Source organism: Lepidochelys kempii, chromosome 6, assembly GCF_965140265.1.
Source record: "Lepidochelys kempii isolate rLepKem1 chromosome 6, rLepKem1.hap2, whole genome shotgun sequence".
NCBI classification, from domain to species: domain Eukaryota; kingdom Metazoa; phylum Chordata; order Testudines; family Cheloniidae; genus Lepidochelys; species Lepidochelys kempii.
Genome location: NC_133261.1, coordinates 84414811 through 84441336, shown reverse-complemented (window position 1 = coordinate 84441336; position 26526 = coordinate 84414811). Strand labels below are relative to the sequence as shown.

At 38.3% G+C, this 26526-nt stretch overlaps 1 protein-coding gene across 8 annotated transcripts in view; it reads left to right on the top strand.

Annotated features, from left to right (window-relative positions):
• HEATR5A (HEAT repeat containing 5A) overlaps nucleotides 1-26526 on the top strand; it is a 126498-nt gene that overhangs the window by 67825 nt on the left and 32147 nt on the right. For 7 of the 8 annotated variants that reach the window (XM_073348959.1, XM_073348960.1, XM_073348957.1 and 4 more), the window contains 10 exons: nucleotides 3627-3786; nucleotides 5294-5483; nucleotides 7063-7232; nucleotides 10639-10665; nucleotides 12724-12862; nucleotides 15947-16126; nucleotides 18245-18481; nucleotides 19320-19501; nucleotides 23087-23155; nucleotides 23905-24084. In XM_073348959.1, the coding sequence (XP_073205060.1) occupies nucleotides 3627-3786; nucleotides 5294-5483; nucleotides 7063-7232; nucleotides 10639-10665; nucleotides 12724-12862; nucleotides 15947-16126; nucleotides 18245-18481; nucleotides 19320-19501; nucleotides 23087-23155; nucleotides 23905-24084 (1534 nt within the window). The remainder of the gene's footprint in view (nucleotides 1-3626; nucleotides 3787-5293; nucleotides 5484-7062; nucleotides 7233-10638; nucleotides 10666-12723; nucleotides 12863-15946; nucleotides 16127-18244; nucleotides 18482-19319; nucleotides 19502-23086; nucleotides 23156-23904; nucleotides 24085-26526) is intronic. The other variant, XM_073348962.1, reaches the window with a different exon arrangement.

Here is a 26526-nt window from a genome sequence, read left to right as displayed (position 1 = left end):
CTTCTGGAAAGTGCTTCTAATGTGGTTCCCTACAAGACCAGCTAGCTCAGTCTTATTTTTCAGTTTTCACAGTATTGATTAAAAAGAAAAGGAGTACTTGTGGCACCTTAGAGACTAACAAATACTAGCAGTATTGATTGTATCCCATTTTAACAGTAGCTAACATAAAGCAGGTGTGACATACCAGGGTACAATCCATACCAATGAGTAGCTGTGTCATCCCTGCCCTGGGGTGCCCTTTACAATCCCTTACTGCTGTAGCCTCCTGCTTGGAATGCTCACAAACAGCCTCCAGCATGTAAGTCACTCACAGCTATGTCTGTGTGTGCTGCAAGGAGCCAGCCACACCTTGGCTCTTACCAGCTTTAAAGATTACCACAGGGTGGCCCCAATACATTCCCAGTCTTTCTCCCAGAAACCTATGTCCTGTACTGCCCATCCCTCTTCTGGACAATACAACTATACTGAATCCATTATTCATTTAAGAGAATAATATGCACAAAACTTGGTACCCCAAATGGAGTTCCCCAGGCACTTCAACTTGAACACAGTGGAGTAGAGAAATCAATAAAACTAATTTATGAACTACAAAGAGAGAGATTTTAAGCGAGTACAAGTAAGGAGGCATACAAGTCCAAAGTAATTACAAGAAAAATAAAGATAAAACACTTACTGGTGCCTAATTTAACAAATTATATTAGATTTAAAACAAAGTTTTCTCACCACGTGTTTCAACAGATTACTGATCAAACTCTCAGGTCACAACCCCTCCCCCAGAGTCCAACATCTGCTTCCTTTGTATCTTCAGGTGCAGTGAAGGAGAAAGAGAGTGGTCTCTTGGGGTGTCTGCTTCTTCTTTTTATAATTCTGTCCCCCCTTTGAGAAGTATTTCCAGCTGGGAGCAAGGTGACAAGTAGTCTGTGTGGAAGGAAACTCCATGCTGTTTCTTTGCTAAGATGCTCCTGTCCCCTTTCCTGCCAAAGAATGGCCACTTACAGGCAACGGTCAATCAGCCTTGTTTACAGCTGGCTGAGGAGTCCATTTGACCATTGTTTCTGAGGAACCGGTTTAGCCTCTCCCTAGGCTTATCTGGAAAACGTACTTTTAATCATGATTTCAGCTTATGTTTATAACTTCATATATAATGCTGCTACGTGCAATTTGCTGTGATATTATAGATGGGCAAATTATAAGTTTTTAAATGATACCTCACAAGACATGCCATGTACAAAATAATTACAACAGTGTGTAGGGTGTGAACGTGGCTATATTCTGTGACAGCCCATGCTTACAGTTTGATTACCAATAATGTGTGAATTTATTGGAGACAATATGCCTCAAATAGAAGGAAACAATGATTGAAAGGAGTGAAGTAATGAAAGCAGATAATTCTTCTACACTAACATGTAAACCAGTTTGTTGAGGAGCAAGATGGAAAGGATTTCTTCTCATTTCAAAATGCGGAAAAGAGGTTTCTTTGTTTATTCGGACATCAAATGAAATTTTGTCAGAGTAAGAAGAGCAGAATATTGAGTTTGGCAAGTGAGACCATTTTATGCTACTTTTATTGTCAAAATGCAGCAGTGATGACCATTTAAGTCCCTATTCCAGGCCTCCCAGTAGCTCTTCAACAGCATAATTCAGGAGCAATTTGTGTTCGTCTAAAGATAGCAAAAATCAATGTGTGATCATGCCATAAAAACACCTGGGAGGCAAAAAATTGCATTTGTTTTAATACTGTTTTATGCTACTAGTATCACTTACAGTGTAGCACGATTTAATGAGCAATTTAAAGGAATGATTGAAGCATTTCACCCTGCATATAATTTCCTGAAAGATTTTAAACTCCTGCATGCACTGCTAGATACTGCATTTGAAGAAATAAAAGAATAGAGGTTTGTTAATACAAGATGGTCAGTCATATATGAAAAATGACTTCAAGTGCCCACACGAGGCACATTGATTCTTTGTCCAAAAAGAAAACCACAGAATGTGGTGGCCAGGCTGTTGAAGGTGCCATCCAAAGTATAAAGAAAAATATGACAAATTAGGTCGCTTCCATTTGTTCAAACAACAAATATGTAGAAAATCACTTTTCAGGTGCAGTCATCCTAAACTTCTAATGTATGGGCGGGTATTCAGTGTACTATTTAAAAATTTTCTGGTTTAAAAAGTAACGCCTAGCAGAGTGTTAAAGCACATTTGAGAAGTTGGTTGACTGGAAAACACTCAAAGGAACTTTTTGAGTGATTCCGCAGACTACAGTCTGATGACACTATTGTCACAGTCTCAAACTGGAAATCTAGCTAGATAATTAACAACAATAAAATGGAACCACATAAGAACAATCATTGAAAAAGTGATTCAGAGAAGCTATGAAACCTTTCCCTTTCTTAGTTAACATGACAGATGCCAAGTACAGCGTTTACAGCAAGGATACTCAGACTGTGTCTCTTTGCACCATGTGATATTAAAACACTAATTTAATTGACCAATCAGGATGTTTTTACTATGTTATTAACCAATTGTAGTTCATAAAATAATAGTACTTAGTCATTTTGCTGTGAAAATAATAATAATTATATATTTCCCTAGACATACTATTTAAATCTGAATATATAGTACTGTAGTAAATGAAACAATGAATTCGCACTAATTTGGCTCTTTTGGGTAATGTTGATCCCTAATTTGGCTCCTGAACCACTGAGGTCTAAGTATCGTTAGTTTACAGGCTGAATTCAGAGCAGGAAAAAGAGACTGAAACATAATCCTGAATTTGTTCCTTCTCTTTTAGAGTGTAGAATTGAAGATCCAGATTATTTTGATCTATCCTATATTTACAGAAGAGTTTGTGTCATAGTTGCATCAAAATGATGGAAGAATGTGGAGAAAAAATTCAGAAGGCAGGACAGTTGCATTAAAAATGTTGTCAATTTTAAAAAGACCTACAATCCTGTCCAGCCAGCTCAGTTTCAGCTGAGGGTGTGTCAAGAAGATTGGATTGGTTTGGTTGAAACTTTGTAATAGGCTAAATGTTGAAAAGCATTAAGTTGGTAAAAGGGTGTCAGTGCCTAACTGCACATACAAAAGAATGGTAATCCTATCTAGGGAGCAGAATGAGGACTTGCTATTGTACTCTTTTGATTAGCTTAGAAATTTGCAATCTTCTTAGTTTGGACAATGTTTCTGCTTTTGTTATGTTTGAAGAATTAACATGATTATGAAGTGAATCGCATACCATGTGTTTTGTCCTAAATGTAATAAAACTTTTTGTAGTTTATTTAGTGGGTTTTTCCCCTACAGAAAAAAATCTTGTATGTTACTGTTTCTAGGCTCAACAGGAAGAATTAAAAGATTGTCAGCATATCCTCGCTAGTACCAGTTTTTCACAACCCTCTGTTTAAATTGAGAAATGCCCCTTAATTATTTAGGTGCAATTCTGGGTAGGAGATAAGTAGTACTAAAATGTCTTTATAAATTCTGGCAACATAATGATTAGCAAAATCTTTTGCTGCTTGCATTCTACAACCAAAGCACTGAAATCTACTATGTAAAAAGATTGCCTGGCAGTATCAGCTATTGTAGTCACATATTCTAACAACTTTTTTTCTCCTTGCAATTAACAGGCTGAAATCTGCTAGGGATGTGGTGTCAAGAACAGGACATTCTTTGGCTCTGGGATCACTGTATAGATATTTAGGAGGAATAGGCTCTACTCAGCACCTGAATGCATGTGTTGGAATCCTTTATACCTTATCTCAGGACAATACTTCTCCTGACGTACAGGTACTTGGCCACATAACTCAAAATATCTGCCCTTTGTATAGATATTAAAACAGAACCAATTGTTTTTGGGGAGTGAAAGTTCTTCTTACATGTAAGAGGAGATTAGACAACAATTCCTTCAGCAGAATTCCTGAATTCATACTGTTGTTTTGAATTTGATGTACATTCACCTGAATCTTGCTTGATTAGATAGGTTTCAGAGTAACAGCCGTGTTAGTCTGTATTCGCAAAAAGAAAAGGAGTACTTGTGGCACCTTAGAGACTAATAAATAAATTGGTTAGTCTCTAAGGTACCACAAGTACTCCTTTTCTTCTTGATTAGATAGTGGCTGCTTTTTCTTTTCATCTGTGTATCATTTTTTGTGTCTGCAAATCTGTCTGCTTCCTAGCAATTTTCTTTTATAAAGATGATGTAGTAAATAGCTTGCCTCTGTAACTAGTGTGCAGCACTAGCTACAGAGACCAGCTTGGTCAGTTGAAAGCTTGCTTGTATGAGTCAAATTGTTGTGAAGATGAAGTTGGATGGTTCTTCCTGAGCTAAAACTTCATATGCCATGGTCCCTCTGGGAAGGATATTTTAATCACACATTGAAATAAAAAGGGCTATACATCAAAACTCCTTCAAGTTTAAGTGAGGGGTGATAAAAATCCTACATGCCCTTTTAAACAGACCGAATAGTGCACTTAAATTTATCATTTCTACCTACTATCCTCCATACACAGAGGATCACTACAAAAGTAACATGTAATGGGTTTGAATGTAGGGCAAAGTGAGTGAGACTAAGGCCTTGTCTACACAAAAGGGAAAAGTCGATCTAAGCTACGCAATTTGAGTTACATGAATAGCGTAACTCAAATCGATGTAGTTCAGATCTACTTACGGCGGGGTCCACACCATGCGATGTTGATGGGAGATGCTCACCCATCGACTCCACCTACACTTCTCGATCTGGTGGAGTACAGGAGTCAATGGAAGATCTGTCTGTGGTTGATTTAGCGGGTCTTCACTAGACCCACGCAATCGACCGCTGATGCATCCATCACCGCGTGTCAATCCTCTGGTAAGTGTAGACAAGCCCTTATTTATTTAAAATACTCTTCAGCAGTTCTGCCTTCATACTTGCTGTAACTCCATCATCCTAGCTCATGAAACTATGAAAAAATAATTTATATCTGCAAACTACAGCACTTAGTGGGGAACTAACATTACACTACATCTAAGAAATCAGTTGTCATTGAGGTTTTTGGGTACTAATAATGACAGTGTTAACCAGTCGTGCCACTCCAAAATGTAGAATTTTCCTTACAATATTTATCAAAGAGCCACAGTTTCCAGACATTTTGTTATGAAGAACAAATTGTCTGTAGCCTCTTCATCCATCCACTCCCTTCCCACTTCAGAGCACTAGTTGTACCTATGTATTAATTTTTATTTTAATCACAGACTTCACAAAACAGCTCTTAGTTTATTTTATTACATTTAGGTGTGACATCTTTTATTTTACAGACTTGGGCACTGCACTCTCTGTCATTGATAATAGATTCAGCTGGCCCTCTGTATCATGTGCATGTGGAACCTACCCTATCTCTTGTTGTCATGTTGTTGTTGACTGTCCCTCCTGCTTATGCTGAAGTTCACCAGAGCCTTGGTCGCTGCTTAAATGCACTTATCACGACGTTGGGGCCAGAGTTGCAAGGTATGCATAAACAATATTGTCATGTTTGTTTGATTTGGTAATTGGAATACTTAAACATAAGTTGAAACATTACAGACAAACAGTGAATGTGTTCTAGGAACTTTCAGGAATCATTCAGACATGTTTTCTTGCAAATAAACTGTGAAATAGTTTTTCATAGGCTGTGCCTTTATGGGGCCAAGACATGGTGGTAATTATCCTTCCAGGATGAGCAATTTTTTTTTTTTTTTTGGATACCCTTACTAGAACATAATCCTAAAAGTTTCTCATTGGGTTGAAAGTTCTTATGCTTAGTGTCAAGACACAAAGATTTTTATTTGAAAAATTGAGAACAAAATCCAGATTTAGGCACCTAAATAAAAATGGTCTGATTTTTCAATGGAGCTGTGCACTCACAGTACCCATTGAGTTCAGAGCTTCAATACAGGCATTCTCGGACTTGTCTACACAAGGGGGTTAATCCAGTGCTTTTTGATGCCCATCAGATAATATACAATATGAAAGCCACACTAATAGCATGTATATAAACCTCCAGCATTATTTGAAAGGGCAACAACACCAGAGATCTATGGAGTCTGGGGAAACAAGGCAGGTATAGTGACTTGACAGGAAAAGCAACTAAAAGGCTTCAGGGAAGACATTATATCTGGCCTTCCTCTGGAGGGTTAATAGGGAATGTCAGATCAGGCACCATCAATTTCTTCTGTTGAGGCCCAAGTCCTGTAAACTGCTTCATGTGTGCAGACCTCATTGATTTTCATGGGGCTGTGTGTAGATGCAGGGTTGTGTAAGGCAGCTTATAGGATCAGGGCCTTAGTTTCCTGTATCTGTAGCTGTTTCCGTGCCAAAGTCCATGTCCATCCCATTGACTCACCTGCAAGTGTATACCTTTTATTCATTATTTGTGCACTCTATCATTGATGATGATATTCACCCAGTCCTTCGTATGATGTGCATGTACTACCTTGATACATTTACCTGCCTGCCAATCCCAGGCTTTATTAATCACTTAATCCTTCCCCTCCTCTTCCCCCCCCCCCCGAAATATTACTTTAAAAAAGAAAACAGACCTTTTATATTGGTATGGAAAGTTCTACTGAATGAGTGTGCCAATAGTCCAAAAAGTGGGGAGTGGGATCTAGAGGCTAGAGAAAAGAATTGAGTCAGGTATTCTAAGTTTATCACTGACTCACTGTTTGACCTCTCTGTGCCTTATTGTCCCCGTGTGTTAACTGGTTATAATGCCTGCCTACCTCTCAGTGGTATTTTGAGGCCTGCTTGCTTGTTTATAAAGTTAGAATCGTAGAAAGGTAGGAAGGAACCTTGACAGGTCATCTAGGCCTGTCCCCTGCACTGAGGCAGGACTAAGTTGTCTGTGACTGTCTGTTTCAAGGTGCAGTAGAAGTGCTAAGTATGATGACGATTATTCTGCTTGAATGAATCGCTTGAAGAAACTCCTATGTGAATCATTTTATTAATAGTGAATGCTTTGTATAATTACTCATATTTTTACCTATTTTAAAAAAATTTAAGGAAAATTAATGTTGCAAGTATTAAAACACTGTTTTTCTAACTGTAGGTAGTAAAACTGCAGTTTCAGCCTTAAGAACTTCTTGTCTCCTGGGCTGTGCGGTGATGCAGGATAACCCTGACTGCCTTGTTCAGGCTCAAGCCATCTCTTGCCTACAGCAGCTTCATATGTTTGCTCCACGACATGTCAACTTGTCTAGCCTTGTAAGCTGCCTATGTGTAAGTAAAGCTATGAAAATGTATTTTTCCCCGTTTTTAAATTTTCAACTTTTGCCTTGAAACATAAAACATTTAAATAAATTTTCCTTAAACCAGCCAGTTATCATTTGTTAAAATACATTTAATACTGTGTTTTAGTAATCAATCATTCTTTAATAGGGTGAGGGTTTGCGTCTTTCATACGCACGTGATCATTCTCACTTCTCCCCTTTCCATTTATCCATTTTCCTTCCTTCTGTTTCCTTCCTTCTATATCTCTCCCAAGAGCATACCCCTGTTACTGACTGAGAATACATGCTACCATTCTTTCACAAGCCAAACTTTTATTGACAAAATGTATGAGCTGGGTTTTGGGTTTTGCCCACTTAATTCTGGCCAGTATTTCTTCTCGTCTATGCTAGGTTAAGGTTTGTTGAAGTAACCAATTACTTCTCAATATTCAGTATAAGCAATATAATTATTTATAATTTAAAGAAATCCAGATTAGTTTACTTTCCTTGTCAATTCTGTACTGCTAGTGAGCAGTTGTTGTTGTGGTTCTGGTACTCAAGACAGCTGCCCCCTCTCACTTTAGTTTGCAGGCATGACACAAAAGTGGTAGGGAACATGTCATATTTCAGGTCTGTCATCTCATTTGTATAATATTATATATTACCTTTAACTGCCATAGTAGTTGCCATGTCTCCAGAATTAGTTCAATCCAAGAAAGCAACCATAATGCTAGCATGGCTGGTCAGGTCTTCTTAAGCAAACCAGTGCGTGCTTTCCACTAAGGTCATGTCCACAGCACCAAGTGCAACCTCTACTTGCACAAGTATTGAGTGTCCTAGTTCTATTTTTTTTCTTTAATCCTGTACTAGAATCGTAGGACTATAAGGGACCTCAAGAGATCATCTAGTCCAGTTCCTTGCACTTGTGGCAGGACTAAGGATTATCTAGACCATCCCTGTCAGGTGTTTGTCTAACCTGCTCTTAAAAATCCCCAATGATAGAGATTCCACAACCTCCCTCGTCAATTTATTCTACTTTGCCTATTCTTCTTCTGTCTCAAGCTGTCTCCCACACAATCAAATGTCTGCTTCCATAAGAATATGCTGTAGCAAGAGAGGGTTTTAACAAGATTTGATCTACCCTCATTATGTATTCATGATTTAGCTGGTTTCCGTGTAAAAGTTTTTCTCAAAATTCAAAAAAAGAGTAAATTTTCTGGATTTTCTTGTATCTCTAGCTTGTCTGTCTTGGAGTTTTTAAGTGTTCTTTTGTCTGAGCAGCTGTTGCATATCATTAGTAGACATACATTCTGATTTCTTATGGAGTTCACATTTCTTCCATATATGTTTGAGGTTTTTGTAGAAATGTATCTGCAAGATTCAGAGAGAGCCCCACATTACTATTGGGTTTAAGCATGAGCCTGTTTATTTTGGGAGAATTGTACACCTTAGGGATTCTTCTTTCTTCTTCCCCTTCCACCATATTTTATCCTTGATCTTCCTTTTAATAGGTAAAAAGCATTTCCACTCATCTTTTATGAAAGCACTCCAGACTTGGGAGTTGCTGTCCTGTTGATCAGACAACTCATTAGCATTTCCATCTATTTGCAAATCTATGGAATGAATGTCTTGTCCACTGCTGTTTACAGTAATACCTCTCTAAACTGCACAAAAAATTGGTCTCTCTCCACTTCTCAGCAAAGATTTATTAATAGTGTGTTTGTAGTGAGGTTTTATATTACAAAGAGTTAATTTATTTACAGAAGAATATTTCAGTATACTTGTGAAATTGTTACAGTAAATTATGGAATACTTCATAAACTAAAACTTACCTACACTTGTTAATTAGAGCAAAATATATTTTGTAATTTGTGTGTGTGTTCGTGTTCATTTAGGCCCCAACCCTACAAGGAGCTTTACGTGGATAGATTCTTGTGCCCACACAGAGTCCCAGTGAAATCAGGGACTCCACGCAGTTGTAGATTTCTGTCTGCGAGGAGCTCACTGCAGAATCAAAGCCCTCCACACTAATACATACAGTTTAGTAATTGGAAATAGATCTGTTTCATAACTCCGAATGAGTGGGGTTTGATATATACTTTTCTTATTTAGACCCCATTCCTGCAGAGAGCACCATGCAGGTGGACCCTGCATCTGTGTTGAAGCCTCACTGAACTCAGTAGAACTTTGTAGGGCATGTGGTCTGCCTGAACAATTACCATTGTTGTCTTAATAGGAGACATGGACAGGGCATTGTTTTGGGACGTGGGAAACATAAGTACAGTTCCCAGTTCTGCCATGGGCTTGCTGGGTGAGTTTGGGCAAGTATCTCTCTCCCTGGGCCTCAGTTTTCCCATCCGTAAAAGAAGGATGATACTGACCTTCTGTAAAGCACGTTGCACTCTAAAGGTAAAAAATGCTAAATAAGAGCTAGGTGGTATTATATTTTATTTATAATACCACCATTCTGTGCTGAGGAATTATTTGTAACGGGGAGGAAGGTAAAGAGGCTCTTGTCAGAGAACAGACTGTTTTTCTGATATCCATTGAGACACACTAGTGAGGAGAGAGCTGAAAACACTGTTGCTGAGAGTAGTTATGTTAATTACCAATTGTAATTACCAATAGTTATTTGGAGGGGTTTTTTCCTATTTCTCCAAGGCTATTGCCAATATATTGAAAACTTATGAGTTCAAACTTAATTTTAGACTGTTCTTAAAATATTTAATAATTAAAGGAGGACTGTTTTTTATAAAAAAGTTATATAAAATGAACATCATCATCCCACCCTCATCTTCATTCCCCATTCTCCCCTAGTACGCACCTCTATCCCAAAACAAAACAAAAAACCAGCATCTTAAAATTTTCTTCCTTTAGAAAGAGGATTTTCTTACCCACGGCTTTGCATCTAACTGCATGGTACTTAACCTTCTGTGTCAAGTTCTGGCAATTAAATACTTGGTTGTGGAAATAACCTTTTGTATCTAGTGATGACTAATATTAATTTTACAGCTAACTTTACAGATACACACTACGTTCTTATTTATATATCTCGTATACATAGGATGGCTGCAGAGGGTGGATGCTCAGGTTTTCAGCTATAGGACCATAAAGAAAACATGTTCAAATACAAATAAATATATATATAAATTTAAATGACCACTTTCAAGAGCTGCTTTTACATTTATTTTACCCAATGAGTTTTATGGGCTGTTGGCTTACATTTTAAAGATGTTCAACATTATATGATGAGGTATCTGGACTAAGCAAATGAGGATTTTGTGGAATGTTTGAGATAACACTCTGAATTTAATATTCTGAATTTACATTTTATGGTTTCCTTGCTGTAGTGAGTATCATTGTGGTATCTGTATTTTGATTTTGTCATGACTGGTTTGTCATTTGTTTTTGTGCAGGAGATCTTGTTGGATAATTCTGTGTTGGTAGGTCCCAGTGCCTTGTTAATCTTAAAATTTCAGCAGTTTGCAGCAGTGTTTTTTATTTCCTCCTCCTCTGTCTCTCTCTCTCTCTGGTTAACCATTAATGTAAAGTAAAATACCTTCAGCATGTCAAATGATGTTCATCTGATTTCACCCTAACCAAATCCCTTCTAACCTTCTGCAGCTGGCACATGTGTTTCATTTTGTGCACTTAATTTTGCATCTGTTTGACTTTAACATGTGCAATGCAGAAATGGTTTAAGTTAATTTTTATGTGTTGCTTGCATTGTATGTGTTACCCTTTTCCCCTACTTAAAATGTGGGAGAATGAGAGATATGAAGTATGTGTCTCTCGCATTTCCCTGTCACCTGACTTGAGTGCTCTGTCCTTCCCTATAAAATTTATCTGGTGAGCTGCAATTTTAAGCATGCCAGATTTCCAGGAGATGCGGCCTGCTTGAATAAGTGTTGCATTCAAGATTCAATTGTACCCTTTAAAATTTCAGTTAAAGTATCTTGCAGGGATACTAATTGACTCATTTCTTTTACAAAAGAATTGTTATGCAGAGCATATCTTTGTATCTATTAAAAATGTATAATTCATAATGAGTTTTGCAGATTCGCATGCGTAAGCATACAAAAGCAGAGAGACAAATTAGTTTTAAATGTAATGAAACTGAGATTCCATATCACTTATTCTTTGTGTCCTTAATTTTTTTTATTTTTAATCTCATTTTGAGTGACTGTTGGCTTATCAATGACAAATGAGGAGCATGACCCCTCAGCAAAGGTTCTCTGCAGCAGACGCTCAGCTCTGTCCTTTTTCAGTACCTTAGAGCAGTGGTTTTTAACCTGTGGTCTGCAGACCCCTGGGGGTCCACAGACTATGTCTAAAATTTCCAAGCGGTCTGAACCTCCATTCAAAATCTTTTAGGGGTCCACAAATGAAAAAAATGTTGAAAACCACTGCCTTTACGTGACAGATAAGGGCAGAAGGTTACTTAATTATAAAGGATAACCTCTTTACCGTCCACATACTTAGACACATGCTCATTTTGGTTGTTTACTCGTTATAATCTAAGCTTGGATTACAGTAAATTGTATAAAATTGGTCTAGTTACCCTGCCCAGCCACTTGACAAGCTTACTGTATCTGTGGATTACTTTCAGGATAGTCATAAAATTTGGGGGTGGGGGTGTGAGGAAGAACCTCAGGTGCAAGACTTGGGTTTTTTAAAGTTGTTTCCTTACTCCAGGAACAATGTTTGTGTTGGCATGAGATTTCAGTACAAAAAGCAGAAGCTGATCTTGTGATGTTGAAGTAATGATACTCTAAACAGCCATGTTGGAGAATGGCTCAGGAGAGGTGACTTGTCTCCACGCGACATGCCCATCCCTAACCCTAACCTTTCCCAAAACAAATAACTACAGCCTAATTTAGTTGGACGATATTTTCAAAAGAAACCTTGTCCATTTATTTTTCTCTTTGCCCTCTCTCTTACAATCTCACTTTCATGTACAGATCTTGGAATTATTTGAGCTTGGTTTACTTGTCCGTAGTTGTATCGTAATTTTCTTTCATCATTCCTAGCTCTCTATAATGGTGATATGAGTGGACTTTGTTTGGACTCAGTTTTCATACCACACTGTAATTTTGTACTCTGGATAAGAGTAAAATAGGCATTCATTTAGATCATGATTCAACTTCCATTGAAGTCAGTGGAAGTTTTTCCATTGACTTCAATGAGAGATGGATATGACTAGATCTGTAGGATAATTTCACTTGAGAGAACTTTAAAATTACTGTGGTTACCAAAGCATTTACAATATTGTAAACTTTTAATTTTAGATCTACAAAGGTATGCAAAATAGGAGAGTTATTTGGTGATGAACTTCACAGTCTATTCATGCTCAAATAAATTGGTTAGTCTCTAAGGTGCCACAAGTACTCCTTTTCTTATTTCATAACAGTAATCAATCAGAAAGCACTGGACTACAGTCATATTGGGTAGCTGCTACAGAGGTTGTGAGCCATCTTACTCTCTTTGTTTGCATATTTCAGGTGAATCTCTGTAGCTCCTACTTGTTGTTGAGACGAGCAGTACTAGCTTGTTTGCGTCAGCTTGTGCAAAGAGAAGCAGCTGAGGTATCAGAACATGCTGTTACCTTTGTTAAAGACTGCAGAGAAGATTTCACTCCAGGTAATGTATGTCCATTAAGCCTTGAGAATGCAGTGCTGGACTCATGCTGAACTTGGATCGTTAAGCACCCTCCCTTCTAAATTAAACTGAGATGGCAGATTATTTGTTTTGTAGCATTTAAAAAAACCTTTAACTCAAAATATTTTTTCTCCTAAAACGTGATATTTATGTACTTATATTTGTTGACACTTTTTAGGCATCTCCCAGTGATAAAACAATGCTAACAGCAGTGTTGCCAAGCCTCACAATTTTGTCATGAGTGTCATAATAATTGGTGTTTTTCTTAAAGCCCCAACTCCTGGAGCCATCCAAGAGAGAGAAATCTCAATTTTCATTTGAAAAAAAAAAAAAAAAAGTCCCCAGGGTTGCAGAGAAGAGCTTGAAAATTTGTCCTGAGTGCACCCTAACAGTGACCATAACCAAATAGTAGATAAAAAACCCTTTTTAAAAAATTGTGATCTTTAAATTAATCTCATGATTTTTTGGTACCTTAGTCATGGTTTTTGAAAATTGACAGTACTGTAAAACTGCAATAGTAAATTAATATAAATGTTCCAAAAACTTTAGGTCAAGATTTTTAAGAAGGGGTTCCATACTTCAGGCTCCTAAGTCCATAGTGTTTGTTTTGTGTGTTGCAGTAGTACGAGAGGCTCCAGTGTGGGATCGGGGCCCCATTGTGGTGGGTGCTATATATGCACACAGAGTCAGTCCTTGCCCCCCAAAACATACAATTTAGTCGGTCATGTTAATACAGTAAGGGGTTTGATTTTTCAAAGTACTGAACACCAGGTGTCATGTGTACTGCTTATGTGTGAGTTCGTCAGCCAGCTTCCATTGCACCCTTTGAAGTTTTGGTGGAAAAAGAAGAAGCCCCGAGGGAGACCCAATTATTTTTGTTTGTTAAGAGGACTATGGGCTTATCTGTATGAATATTTAGTTTGTGGCAAGCTGGAGTGTAAATGTACATCACAGCAGCCTCCTTTACACTAAGGGCTTGTCAACATAGTGTGACGGTGTGTACTACAGCTGTGTGATTGCTAAAGCAGGCTAACATGTTGTGCATTAATTGGTCCATATAGACCCTGCTGGTGCACACTAATATTTACTGTACCTATCTCAGAGAGATTATGTGACAATGTTATTTTAGCATTTAGCAAGCCTCTTTTTCTCTAGTATAGGATTACACCATGGGTGAATTTAGTTAAGGGCCCACTTTGAGTGCTGATTTGTAAATTTAGTGATATTAAGAAATGAGAATAATCAACTGTCGGTAATAACTGAGAATTTCCAGATGGTCTGTATATGTGTATTTTGTTACCATTATGTTCTTTCAGAGCTGTTTTGGTACATGGAGAATCATTTAACCTTAACTTTGTAGCCTGAACAATTTTTGCACTGGTAATATTTATTATCATCACAGTTTCTTCCCTTCGGGTGGCTACACAGATGGTACTTGTTGAGTACGGAATCAATGGGGGATATATAGATAAATGCTTTACTTAACATCAGAACAAGTCCACTCATTAATATAACTAAACAGCATAAAGTGATAGCTTTTAGGATTATAAACTTATTCACATACTCCTAAGATATGGGAAAACAAAGGTAGAATCAGTAAGTGGAGCATATCAGAGAACAGGTCTTGATCCAATTGACAGTGTTTCAGAAACCTGATGTACCCGGAGTATAGGAAAGTATCCAGTTTTTTATACATACGCACACACCCACCCACCCACCCTGATATTTGCCCATTTCTACTAGCATAAGAAACTTAGGCCTGCCCTTCTGTTTGTGTGTGGTGGTCCGGGTGACCATACTTAGGCTTTCAACTACTGACAAGCTATTCACATCAATTAATTTCTTAATAAATCAAGTGATTATCTCTGTAGTTACATAGTTGCAAAAATCCTCTTTTCCCCCATACTCTATTTTAAGCTTATTAATGTAACTATGCGGTGTACTCGTCTTTCTATGCTTGTCTGTCACACAGCATGAGAAGACACAATTATATGACCTTTGGTTAAGCCTCTGGGCCTACCTTGACTGCCGAAAAATCACTTGGCCTCACACTAAATAAATGTTGCCTTTTTAGCATAGCAAATGCTAATTGTCTTATTATTTAACTTCCCCTACTTGTGTTCAGCACATTTCACTCTACTAATCAATATAAACCTGTCAGCATTAGCAGCATTAAAATATAAATTGTGAACTTGATACCCTATGATCTCTACCAAGACAAATTCAAAGTTGAGACAGGGTCACAGGTCATCAACTTCAAAGTATACAAATTTTTTTTAGGTGTTCAGATACCAAATGGATGGGCACAGTATGAGAACCAGAGTAGAATAGAATGTTGTCAGAAGAAGCATTTCCTGTTGGTCACAGACTCAATTTACAATTAATTAAAAATTCTTTAACTTGAAATCACGGGTACTTCTCTTTGCTCCTCCCCATCCTGGCTGTATTGGTGGCATGTGTTGCTGCCTACAGATCCTCATCACAGCTTTATCACTGGATGTTACTGATGTCTAAGGCCATTTTCAATCTTGTACTTTTGTAACCATTACAGTAAATTCTAAGCAAACTATTGAATGACTAATTACATTTAAAAAAACCTTAATAACCTGCTACATATTCAAAAGCTAATAACAAGGGTTAGCAGACAGTGAAGAATTCTTCAGAAAGTAAAACGTTAACATGGGTATAGGGATTTTAACCAAGCAGTTCGAGCTAAACATTAACATCCTCACTTCAGTAGTTTCTAGTAAATCAGCTTAACATAACACAAAGCCACATTCACACTGGACATGCATTTCATGACGCTGGAGAAAGCTAGAAAAATTACTGGGGTGCAATTTATTTGGGGCAATATTGAATAATGTGGTGTTCTTAAAGTTGGTTTTGCACCCAAATGGCATGGCATTAGAACTTTAAGCAATCATTTTAAGTGTTTCAAGACCAGATATTTGCTGTTTGCAGTGTATGACATGTGTAATTATTAAGCACCATAACTGAATTTCTACACTCCTGTGTTTTGGCAATTTTGTGATGCATACCACTCAGATAATACTGTGTTCTTAACAGAGATTAACATCAGAGAAGTTGGACTGGAGGGGGCATTGCTGAGCTTGCTGGACAAAGAATTGGATCAAAGACTATGCCAAGATATCAAAGAGACCCTAAGTCATATGCTCACATCAGTGGCAGTGGAAAAGCTCTCGTTCTGGTTGAAGCTTTGTAAAGATGTTCTTGCTGCCTCAGCTGGTAAGTGCTAACATATCCCTAGCTGGGAATGTAATAAAACAAGGCGTACAAATATGATCTCTGCTTTACAGGAGAGAAGTAATCAGTCTCATCTCTTAGACATATACAGATTGTGAAAAAAGTATATTCCTGCTATTTATTTTAAATGTTTGATACTTGAACTTTTTTCCCTAGAATGGGAAATTACTTGATCTTTCCTGACTGCCTTTTGCATTCTGAAAAGGCCTTGTGAACAGTATCACTTTCCTTGACTAGTCTTATCCTACTTGATGAAAGGCATGAGACACAAAGTTCAAATTTCTACAAACTTTGGAGTGGAAAATATCATCACATCTGAGATAATGGTTCAGGCTAGTTCTTGATACTAGTGTATAGTATGTGGATTCCTTTTCAATTAATCTTTAGTTGCTATAAAGCAACGTGCTGAGGATCTTATGGTATTGGTCATGTGCATGATATGCAGCTGTGCTTGTACCTAATGAAATTTATAGTCCACACCCATACAGTTAGTAGAGTCTGCTTTAGCTCTAAATAGACATTAGAGAAAATATGTCAATAGTAAGACTCCTTCCTGGAATGTGTGATATAAAATTAATCTTGACAAGCCCTTTTGCTTCGGTCTTGATTCTGCTGTGTTGTCAATTTCTTGTTAATCAAGTGGCTGTTCTCAGTAAATAAATAAGAGCAACTAAAATCTTGAAAACCTACAGTCTTTGAAATGTTCTGCTGAAATGTAGTCATACAAAAATTATCTATCTTTTTCTACATTTCTGTTATACTTTAATGGCATGGTTTACAGTGAAATAGTATTTGATTTCAAAACATTCAATAAAAATCACTTTTCAATCATAATTCAATAGCAGGTCAATCCTTGTTTTTATAAAGGTCTTGACTGATAACAATATATTGATAAAATCAAGGTTTCATCATAAATTTTGGTTTTCAGTATTGAATTTTGGATATAGGACAAGATATGAGTTTTTAGCAATATGGAGGTTTGGAATAGTTAATGTTCAGAAATTTGGGGTTTACCTCTGGTCCTCGATTTTATTTATTCCCATAGCAGAAATTAAAATGCAGTAAACACTTGTGCTGTGAGGCCCTTTGGGGATCCAGAAGAAAATTCCCTTAAGCTATTGGCTCTTTGTTATTAATGGAGGAAGTGATGCAGAGCTATGCTTCTAAATGAATCATTCAGAGCAGGTTGAACTAGTTACCCTACTGAATATTCTGAAAGGACTGAATTCTAAGGATGGAGAACAAATGATGAGGAGGAACTACAAAGAGAGGCTCTTGGGGAATATTGAGTTCAGGAAGAAGCTATGACCCTGAAAGCATCAGTTTTGGTTTAAACTATTTTGACTTTTATTTTGATTTATTTTATTCTGGCTAGTTGTACATGAAGAGAACAACCTGCGATTTGGGACACTGGTAGTTTCTGTTGTATCTAAAATCTTTCCTGGGATTTGTTTTGTTTCATTCATAAATCCATGTGACTTGGGTTTGCTTTCATGATATTGACCTTGGCCTTCCTCAAAAGATTATGTAAGAAATAAAAGATAGTTTTGGTCCATTTGTCTTTTTATTCGAGCTCTAGGTTCTCCAACAGATGTGGGAAGTGGTGACTCTGAGAAGAGAGATGAACTTGTAAAAAAGTTATCTTGCAAAATCCGCTGTAACTTTCCAAGTGAACAATCGTAATAGTAATAAGGAATATTTAGTTTCTTCATAGAGACATGTCCTATAAAACAGCTTTTGGTGCAGATACCAACATTTATTAATGTCATCAGGACTACTTTAACCGTAAAGCTCAGTAACATGTAATCGACCTTGGGTCTAGTAACATGACCAAGCCATGACTGCAGAATATCTTGAGACAAAATCATTGACCACCTTATGGTACTAACTGGAATAAGTAATCCATGGAAGGAGCAGCCTGGTCATCTTCGAGGGCTAGTGAGATTAGGTGCTGCAGGAACTTAAAAGCCACCACATACTTTCTGCAGTTTCTAGACCCATTAACCTGTTAAAGGCTAGCACTTACAAGTCAGTAATGTGTTTGAATTCCTTCAGCAATCAGTTGTGTTCCTTCTCTTTTCGGTGTTTTAAAAAATATAGATTTCACCTCAGTAGCTTCAGTGGATACTACCCAAGAAGAGGAGGGAGCTAAAGAGGATGATGATGTGTTAACCTCTGAAAGTGATGAGAGATCCCACCCTTTCACTAATCCAAAATGGTCCACTAGAGTTTTTGCTGCAGAGTGTGTTTGTAAAATTATCAGCCACTGTGAAAATGCAGGCAGGGCACATTTTGACATAACGCTGGCTCAGGAAAGGAAACAAAGGGATTCAAGAGGTACGTGTTACACTAACTGAGATGCCGAGAGAATTTTATAGCGTGCAAAGAATACTTAACTTTTATGTTTTAACATTTGGTGACTTAAGGGAAATTCATTATAGATTTCTTCATAACCTCTGTTGCAGCCTTTAATTAAAATGATTAGAAGCCTGTACTCATTGAGGTACAGACCAATGGTAAATTAGTCATAATATTAGCATATAATTGCAGTGTTGACATTCACTTACCCAGCTGTTGTAGCATGACATGCAAATAGGGCGCCATTGTTCCTATAGAAAACATTGGCAACTAGAAGCGATAACTGGTGCCTGTGTACTGCAACACAATTTTGTAATCTAGGAATATCCAAGAAACTAGTGTCACTGCTCTGTTTATTCCATAATCTGCATAATTACCGATGAACACACCATTAATTTTCTGTGCTTCCCCATGCTAATCTGAAAATGTTGCTGCCTCAAATATAGAGGTTTTTATTTCCTTCAAAATTTTTACCTTAAAATGGAAAAATATTGGCTGATATCATTGCATGATTGGGGAATAGACAAAAGGTGCTCATTTGAAAGCAAAGGGAACTGTTCACTGTAGATTCTCTGGAGAGTAAAGGCTCCTGTTTAGGATCCACTATATGTAGTACTCACAAGTGACATGCTCTTGGGTATAAACAACTCCTTAAAGGAAATGCAAGCTCCCTTAGCATATAGTAAAGTAGAAAATAAGTTTGAATGCTTTGGGGCCCAACTATGTAAAAACAGAAACAATTGCATCATCTTTAATATAAATTAGACTTTAGAACAAGTTTGTTTTTATTAAATGATTTTTTTTCTTTTGTCCCCAGATGACTTTTTGGTATTGCATTTAGCTGACTTGATCCGCATGGCTTTTATGGCTGCCACAGATCACAGTGACCAGCTCCGTCTTTCTGGGCTTCAGACATTGTTAGTTGTTGTTCGGAGGTTTGCATCTGTTCCAGAACCAGAGTTTCCTGGTCATGTAATTCTGGAGCAATATCAAGCCAATGTAAGCACCTATTGATTATAAAAATTTTATATAAAAAATGGACAATTTGATAACGAAGAGAAAATTTTCAGTAGCTAGTTCTGTAATCAGGGTTCAATTTGTCTGTCACTGAAACTATTGTATTTATTTTCACTTCAGGGTTGAAACTTTGTGCTTGCTTAGACTAAAGATTTTGGGTTTGAAAGCAAAATCTGTTTTGTTTTTGAACATGGCAAATGAAAAAGTGAAGATGTTACACTGTAATTTTTTAAAATAACATTTATAGGTGTGCCTATAATACAAGAGAAGTGCATTTCAAATCTAAGGAAATGGTAAAAACCAAAAAACTGTGCTCAAGTAATTCAGGTTCCCAAATTTTTACTACTTCACTCTTAATGAGCATAGTACTCAGTGAGGAAAAGTCACTAAATAGATCTGATATACATAAATAAGAAGTCTTGCAGTGTCTTTAAATCCTTATTATCCAACCATAACACAAGCAAACAACTATTCAACCCTCCTTATCAGTGCTAACCCTCACAATCCTCATTTCCCCAAAAGCCTGTGAAAATAGATGGGATTCACAGTGACCTGAAGATGAACAGATTTTGGCTACCTCAGACCAAGGGTGTGAGAGTAAGTTCCAAATACACTCTCCTCCCAGCAGCCTCTCTTCTCCTTTAACGGAGGGAGCACCAACCAAAGGACCTCTGTTGAATTTGTGTTGCGTGGAGAGGAGGCAGATTGGAAGCCGTTTAGGGCTTTGTAAGCTATAACCAACCCCTTTAAGCTCTACCTGGTAATCCGTAAGTAAGCCACTCTATATAACAAAGCACTCGTGTAAGTGTAGCCATAATGAGATATCCCACTTAATATATAGGTTGCTGTATTCTTCCTTGAGTTTTGGTTTCCTAAAATAATTTATGATTTAGTTTCACAAAGAGGCCCTTGCAGTCATCTACTCTCGAGATAACAAAAGTGTGTGCTGCAATAACAAGGTCCATTTATGAAAGAGAAAGTTGCAGCCTTCTGCCTGTCATTGATGAAAAATGCTGTCATGGTCATTTCTCTGGCGAAGTAATCTAATCAAACCCTCACCCTGCACTGCACACCCGCATCAAAAATAGCAGACATGAATCCTATATTAAGGCACAGATATAACTTTTGCCATATTTTTCTGGTTTGTATCCCAATTCACCAGCATCATTTTAATCTTATCTGGGTCTATCCTTGGCCAGCTTCCATACTCCAGTCTCTAGCAGATATTACATAGGGCACTTAACTACATCATCTGGGCTGATAGAAATGGACACACACAACTTTGTGTTATCAGAAAACGTAAGGCTCTGTAGCCCATTTCTCCTTCCTAGCGTGCCCTGATAGTCCTCTGGATGAGTGGGGAGAGACCCTGTTGAATCTCACATTGACATGTCCAGCGACACCCAACAAGAAAAGAAATTGGCTATCTGTTCCTGCCACGTAAGACAAGTCAACAATACTTTTATGATCAATGGTATCAAAGACCACTGATAGATCTGATAATATTGGTATGGGCACCAGTTCTTCATTTAATACTCTGAGGATTTCAGGTCCTCTCATAAAATGATAGGCGTCCAGGAGATCTGAAACAGTTAGATACTCTGAGAGTTGTGTCACCACAACCTGTTCAATAATATTTAACCAGAAAAGAAAGAAGATAGATATAGGACAACCATTTGGCAAAGATTTTCAACATCAAACAATGGCTTCTTGAGCAAAGCCCACACAGAATTCCTTAAAGGAAGCTAGCACCTTGCGTGCCCTCCCCCTCCCCCATTCAGGAAGGAGTTACCCATTTCCACTTCTTATAAATCCAGCTCCTCTCTATTGGTCTGCACTACCCAAGATGGGCATAGGTGTGAAACACACAGGCTCTGGCTTGAAGTGCTCCCCATATTTCTGTTACCACAGAAAGTTAAACTAGGAGAAACTCCATCTGGATTATCTGTCCACAACAAATTTGAAGATAGAGACTTTACAGATACCCTGGAAACAAATGAATGCTCATTTGCATCCTGCACAGCATTACCTGAGACTTCAAAAAAAATCTTTGTGACACAATCACTCATTCAGCATGAGATCTGCATGGCAAAATTTATAGTGAAATTTTATCTTTGGCTCCAAAAAACATTTCAATCTCTGGGTCTATAGAATAAATGGTTTAAGTAACGAGCAGGATACTTTTTCAATAGGAATTTGGTCTATAAAATAAATGATTTTAAAAAAAGGAATTTTGAAAGATTTGCACAATTTAATGAATGTTTCAGTTCCTTTGAGGGGCGGAAGGGAGTTAAGATGAGAATCTTTAGGGTCAAAGTATCAGCTTTTGAAGATCTAGTGTAAGGGAGAAATTTAAAGAGGAATTTCCTAACTATAGAGACCAGTGCTTAAATCAGGTTTTATCTGTTGTTTAATAATTTTCTTACAGTATTACCCAGAGGCCCCAGTGAGCCTCACCCCATTGTGCTAGGCACTGTACAAGTTCATATAAAGATACATTCCCTGCCACAAAGAGCAGTGCATCTTCAGTTTAAGTTCTCGTACACAAACTTAAGCAATGTATCCTAAGTTCTTCTACAAGAATCTTTTAAATCATCAGGGAAAATTTCTCTTCAGTTGCCTTCAGTGAAAGTAAACCTCAGCATGAAGGATTGGTGAAATCCATGTGCCTTGATCAGTGTCTCTTCATACCTTGTTCTTTGTGAAATGAGTGGGGTTTGTGTTCTGTCTCTTTTACTCCCGTAGGTACACAAGTTAAAATCTGTTTATCCTAATTATTAATATTGTGCTGCTTTCTTTTCCTTAAACCCAGCTTCCCCTTACGTAAGGAAATCCCACCTCTTAAGTGTCTTTAGGCCCGTCAAGGTTTGGAATAATGTTTTGTTAGGTTTGGGAAACTTTTTATCGGGTTAAGAGTTCAGGGAGGAAAAAGCTTTCTTTGTTCTGGTTTTTAAGACCCTAGCAAACAGGGGAAACAAGCTTTAATCTCACTGTCTCAAAGAGGAAACCATCTCTTTTATGGAAAAAGCATAACTGTTCTGTCAGATTGCTCCTCGGTCTCCCCTTTTTCTACCCTCCTCCAAACAAAGACTCTTCATACCCATCACTGAGGGATGGCTCAGGGATTTGAGCATTGGCCTGCTAAACCCACTTGTGAGTTCAATCCTTGTGGATTGGCCTACTTGCTTGTGAGTGTGGCCTACTTGCTTGTGAGTTCAATCCTTGAGGGGGCCATTTAGGGATCTGGGGCAAAAATTGGGGATTGGTCCTGCTTTGAGCACGGGGTTGAACTAGATGGCCTCCTGAGGTCCCTTCCAACCCTGATATTCTATGATTCTATGATCTGGCCACAGAACCAGTCTGTATCTGTAAGACAGCAACATCTTGGGATTCCAAGTAATACCTGGCATCTAGCTACTAGAGAGAACAATACAGTTCTCCAGCAGGAACTAATTTCTAATCATTTTCCCAATCAAATCATGGTGTAAATAGAAGGGAACTGTATAGTTTATAAGAAAAATTGAAACAGACTATTATTTTGCTAAGTGTTGAATGATTTCTCTTTAGGTTGGAGCTGCACTTCGGCCTGCCTTTGCTCCAGAAACCCCGCCTGATGTCACAGCAAAAGCATGTCAGGCAAGTGTTTAAAGCTAAAACTTTCAAGTGAAACCCTTTCTAAAAATTAATCTCCTCTGATGGATAGATTTTTAAGCCAGAAGACTAGTCTGATGCTGTACATCACAAGCAAAAGGATTTCACCCAGTTACCCCTGTTTTGAGCCCACTAACTTTATGCGTTGTCTTAAAAGTTCTTCTGAGCAAATTATGTATCACTTTCTGCTAAGGACAGCCTTTAACCTCGCTCCCTGTGAAAACAGTGGAAGATAGCAGCCATTTTGAGAAGAGCAATTCTTTTTTGAATTCTCTGTGTCAAAATATTATTCATCAGCCTGTGCTGAAGAAGATTGTCATTTCTGAAGAATAATGTCAAAAAGTTACTATTATTCGATCAAATTTATTTTCCAAAACTATCCCTTGCACTGGATCCATTCAGCAGGGAAGGTAAGAGGGGGTGACTCTGCTGATGCATAGGCAAAATTGGGGAATAGGAAGGAGAAGGAACTGTGGTTGTGTTGGAAATGTTGAGGTCACAGGAGGGAGGCGTAGAAGTGGAGGAAAATAGCCAGCATGCACGGCCCCTGAGTTGGATACAGTAACCAGAGTGTATTCAATATTAATTCCAGTTAACATTGTTTTTAATTTGGGACTAACGATACTATACCTGACTGGGGAAAAAAAGCTTGTTTAGTAACTTTACAGATAAAATTGGACTATCTAAATTACATTTTTTTTCCTGTGATCACACTTTCTATTGTACATCACTAGGTTTGCAGTGCCTGGATAGCAAGTGGTGTAGTTAGTGACCTTAATGACCTTCGAAGGGTTCATCAGTTGCTCATATCATCCTTGACCAAAGTACAAGCTGGAAAAGAAGCGCAAAGTCAGCTGTACAATGAAAGTGCCTCAACTATGGAGATATTGGCTGTTCTCAAAGCTTGGGCAGAGGTTAGTAAATTAGATTTATAACAGGATTCTTGGCAACTGTATGATGAGAGTATTGAGCTGTCCTTTCAAGCATAATGAAATAACTTTATACAAATTACAACCATGATAAGTTTGCTATTCTCTACTGAATTTACACACAACCAAATGTATGAACACCTATACACTCAGTTTGTGATAACAAAACTTGCTTTAATATAAAAATTAAATGTGGTCACACAGGTGCATTTTAAACCTTATAAAGTAGTAGACTTGTTAATATTCCATAGTGATTCAATGTCAATTTTAAATTGAGATGGCTTGGATACTTGTGGTTGTCCATTGTAGTTATCTATTTTGGATATACATCATTCACCAGTGAAGTTGTAAATTTAATTGGCATTTAATTTGTCACAGGGATGCTCTGTAGGCGAACATGTCTCAGGCAAGGTATACACATTTCTCATTGTATGACTGCTTGTAAGTTCAGTTAGGCAGTATGGACTTATTCATGTGATCTAAGTGAGTTGGTAATGTGGGCTCATTTGAACAACATACTTTTTAATACAGCCAAAAGCGAGGATGTGCAGCTGGGAACAAAGAAATATAGATCACACTTACAAGGTGAGGGACTATGTCCTGCAGTGCAGTGATACTGAAAAGAATTACGGGGTAATAGTGGATAATCAGTTGAACAGGGCTCTCAGAACAACACTGTAGCTAAGAGGGTAAATACAATAATTGGATGTATAAGCAGGGGAATACTGAGTAGAAGCAAGGAGATGGTATTACCTCTGTACATGTGATCATTGAAACCATTACCGGAATGTGGTCTTTGGTTCTGGTGTCCACACTTGATAAAAGATATCAGAAAACTGGAAAGGGTTCAAAAATGAATGACTACAGATCTGGAAAACATGCCTTATAGAAGAAGGATTTTGGGTGGACTCCTCCTGAAGGTCGAAACAACAGACTGGACTTCTACATAGAGTGCTTCCGCCAACGTGCACGGGCGGAAATTGTGGAAAAGCAGCATCACTTGCCCCACAACCTCAGCCGTATAGAACACAATGCCATCCACAGCCTCAGAAACAACTCTGACATCATAATCAAAAAGGCTGACAAAGGAGGTGCTGTCGTCATCGTGAATAGGTCAGAATATGGACAAGAGGCTGCTAGGCAGCTCTCCAACACCACTTTCTACAAGCCATTACCCTCTGATCCCACTGAGGGTTACCAAAAGAATCTACAGCATTTGCTCAAGAAACTCCCTGAAAAAGCACAAGAACAAATCTGCGCACACACACACACACCCACCCACCCCCGGAACTCTGACCTGGGGTAGTCTGTCTGCTACCCAAGATCCATAAACCTGGAAATCCTGGACGCCCTATCATCTCAAGCATTGGCACCCTGACAGCAGGATTGTCTGGCTATGTAGACTCCCTCCTCAGGCCCTATGCTACCAGCACTCCTATCTATCTTCGAGACACCACTGACTTCCTGAGGAAACTACAATCCATCGGTTATCTTCCTGAAAACACCATCCTGGTCACGATGGATGTAGAAGCCCTCTACACCAACATTCCACACAAAGATGGACTACAAGCCATCAGGAACAGTATTCCCGATAATGTCACGGAAAACCTGGTGGCTGAACTTCGTGACTTTGTCCTCACCCATCACTATTTCACATTTGGGGACAATGTATACCTTCAAATCAGTGGCACCGCTATGGGTACCCGCATGGCCCCACAGTATGCCAACATTTTTATGGCTGACTTAGAACAACGCTTCCTCAGCTCTCGTCCCCTAATGCCCCTACTCTACTTGCACTACATTGATGACATCATCAACATCTGGACCTATGGAAAAGAAGCCCTTGAGGAATTGCACCATGATTTCAACAATTTCCATCCCACCATCAACCTCAGCCTGGACCAGTCCACATGAGATCCACTTCCTGGACACTGCTGTGCTAATAAGCGATGGTCACATGAACACCACCCTATACCGGAAACCTACTGACCGCTATTCTTACCTGCATGCCTCCTGCTTTCATCCAGACCACACCACACGATCCATTGTCTACAGTCAAGCTCTATGATACAACCGCATTTGCTCCAACCCCTCAGACAGAGACAAACACCTACAAAATCTCTATCAAGCATTGTTACAACTACAATACCCATCTGCTGAAGTGAAGAAATGGATAGACAGAGCCAGAAGAGGACCAAGAAGTAATCTACTACAGGACAGGCCCAACAAAGAAAATAACAGAATGCCACTAGTCATCACCTTCAGTCCCCAACTAAAACCTCTCCAACGCATCAACAATCTACAACCTATCCTGAAGGATGACCCATCACTCTCACAGATCTTGGGAAACAGGCCAGTCCTTGCTTACAGACAGCCCCTCCAACCTGAAGCAAATACTCACCAGCAACCACACACCACACAACTGAA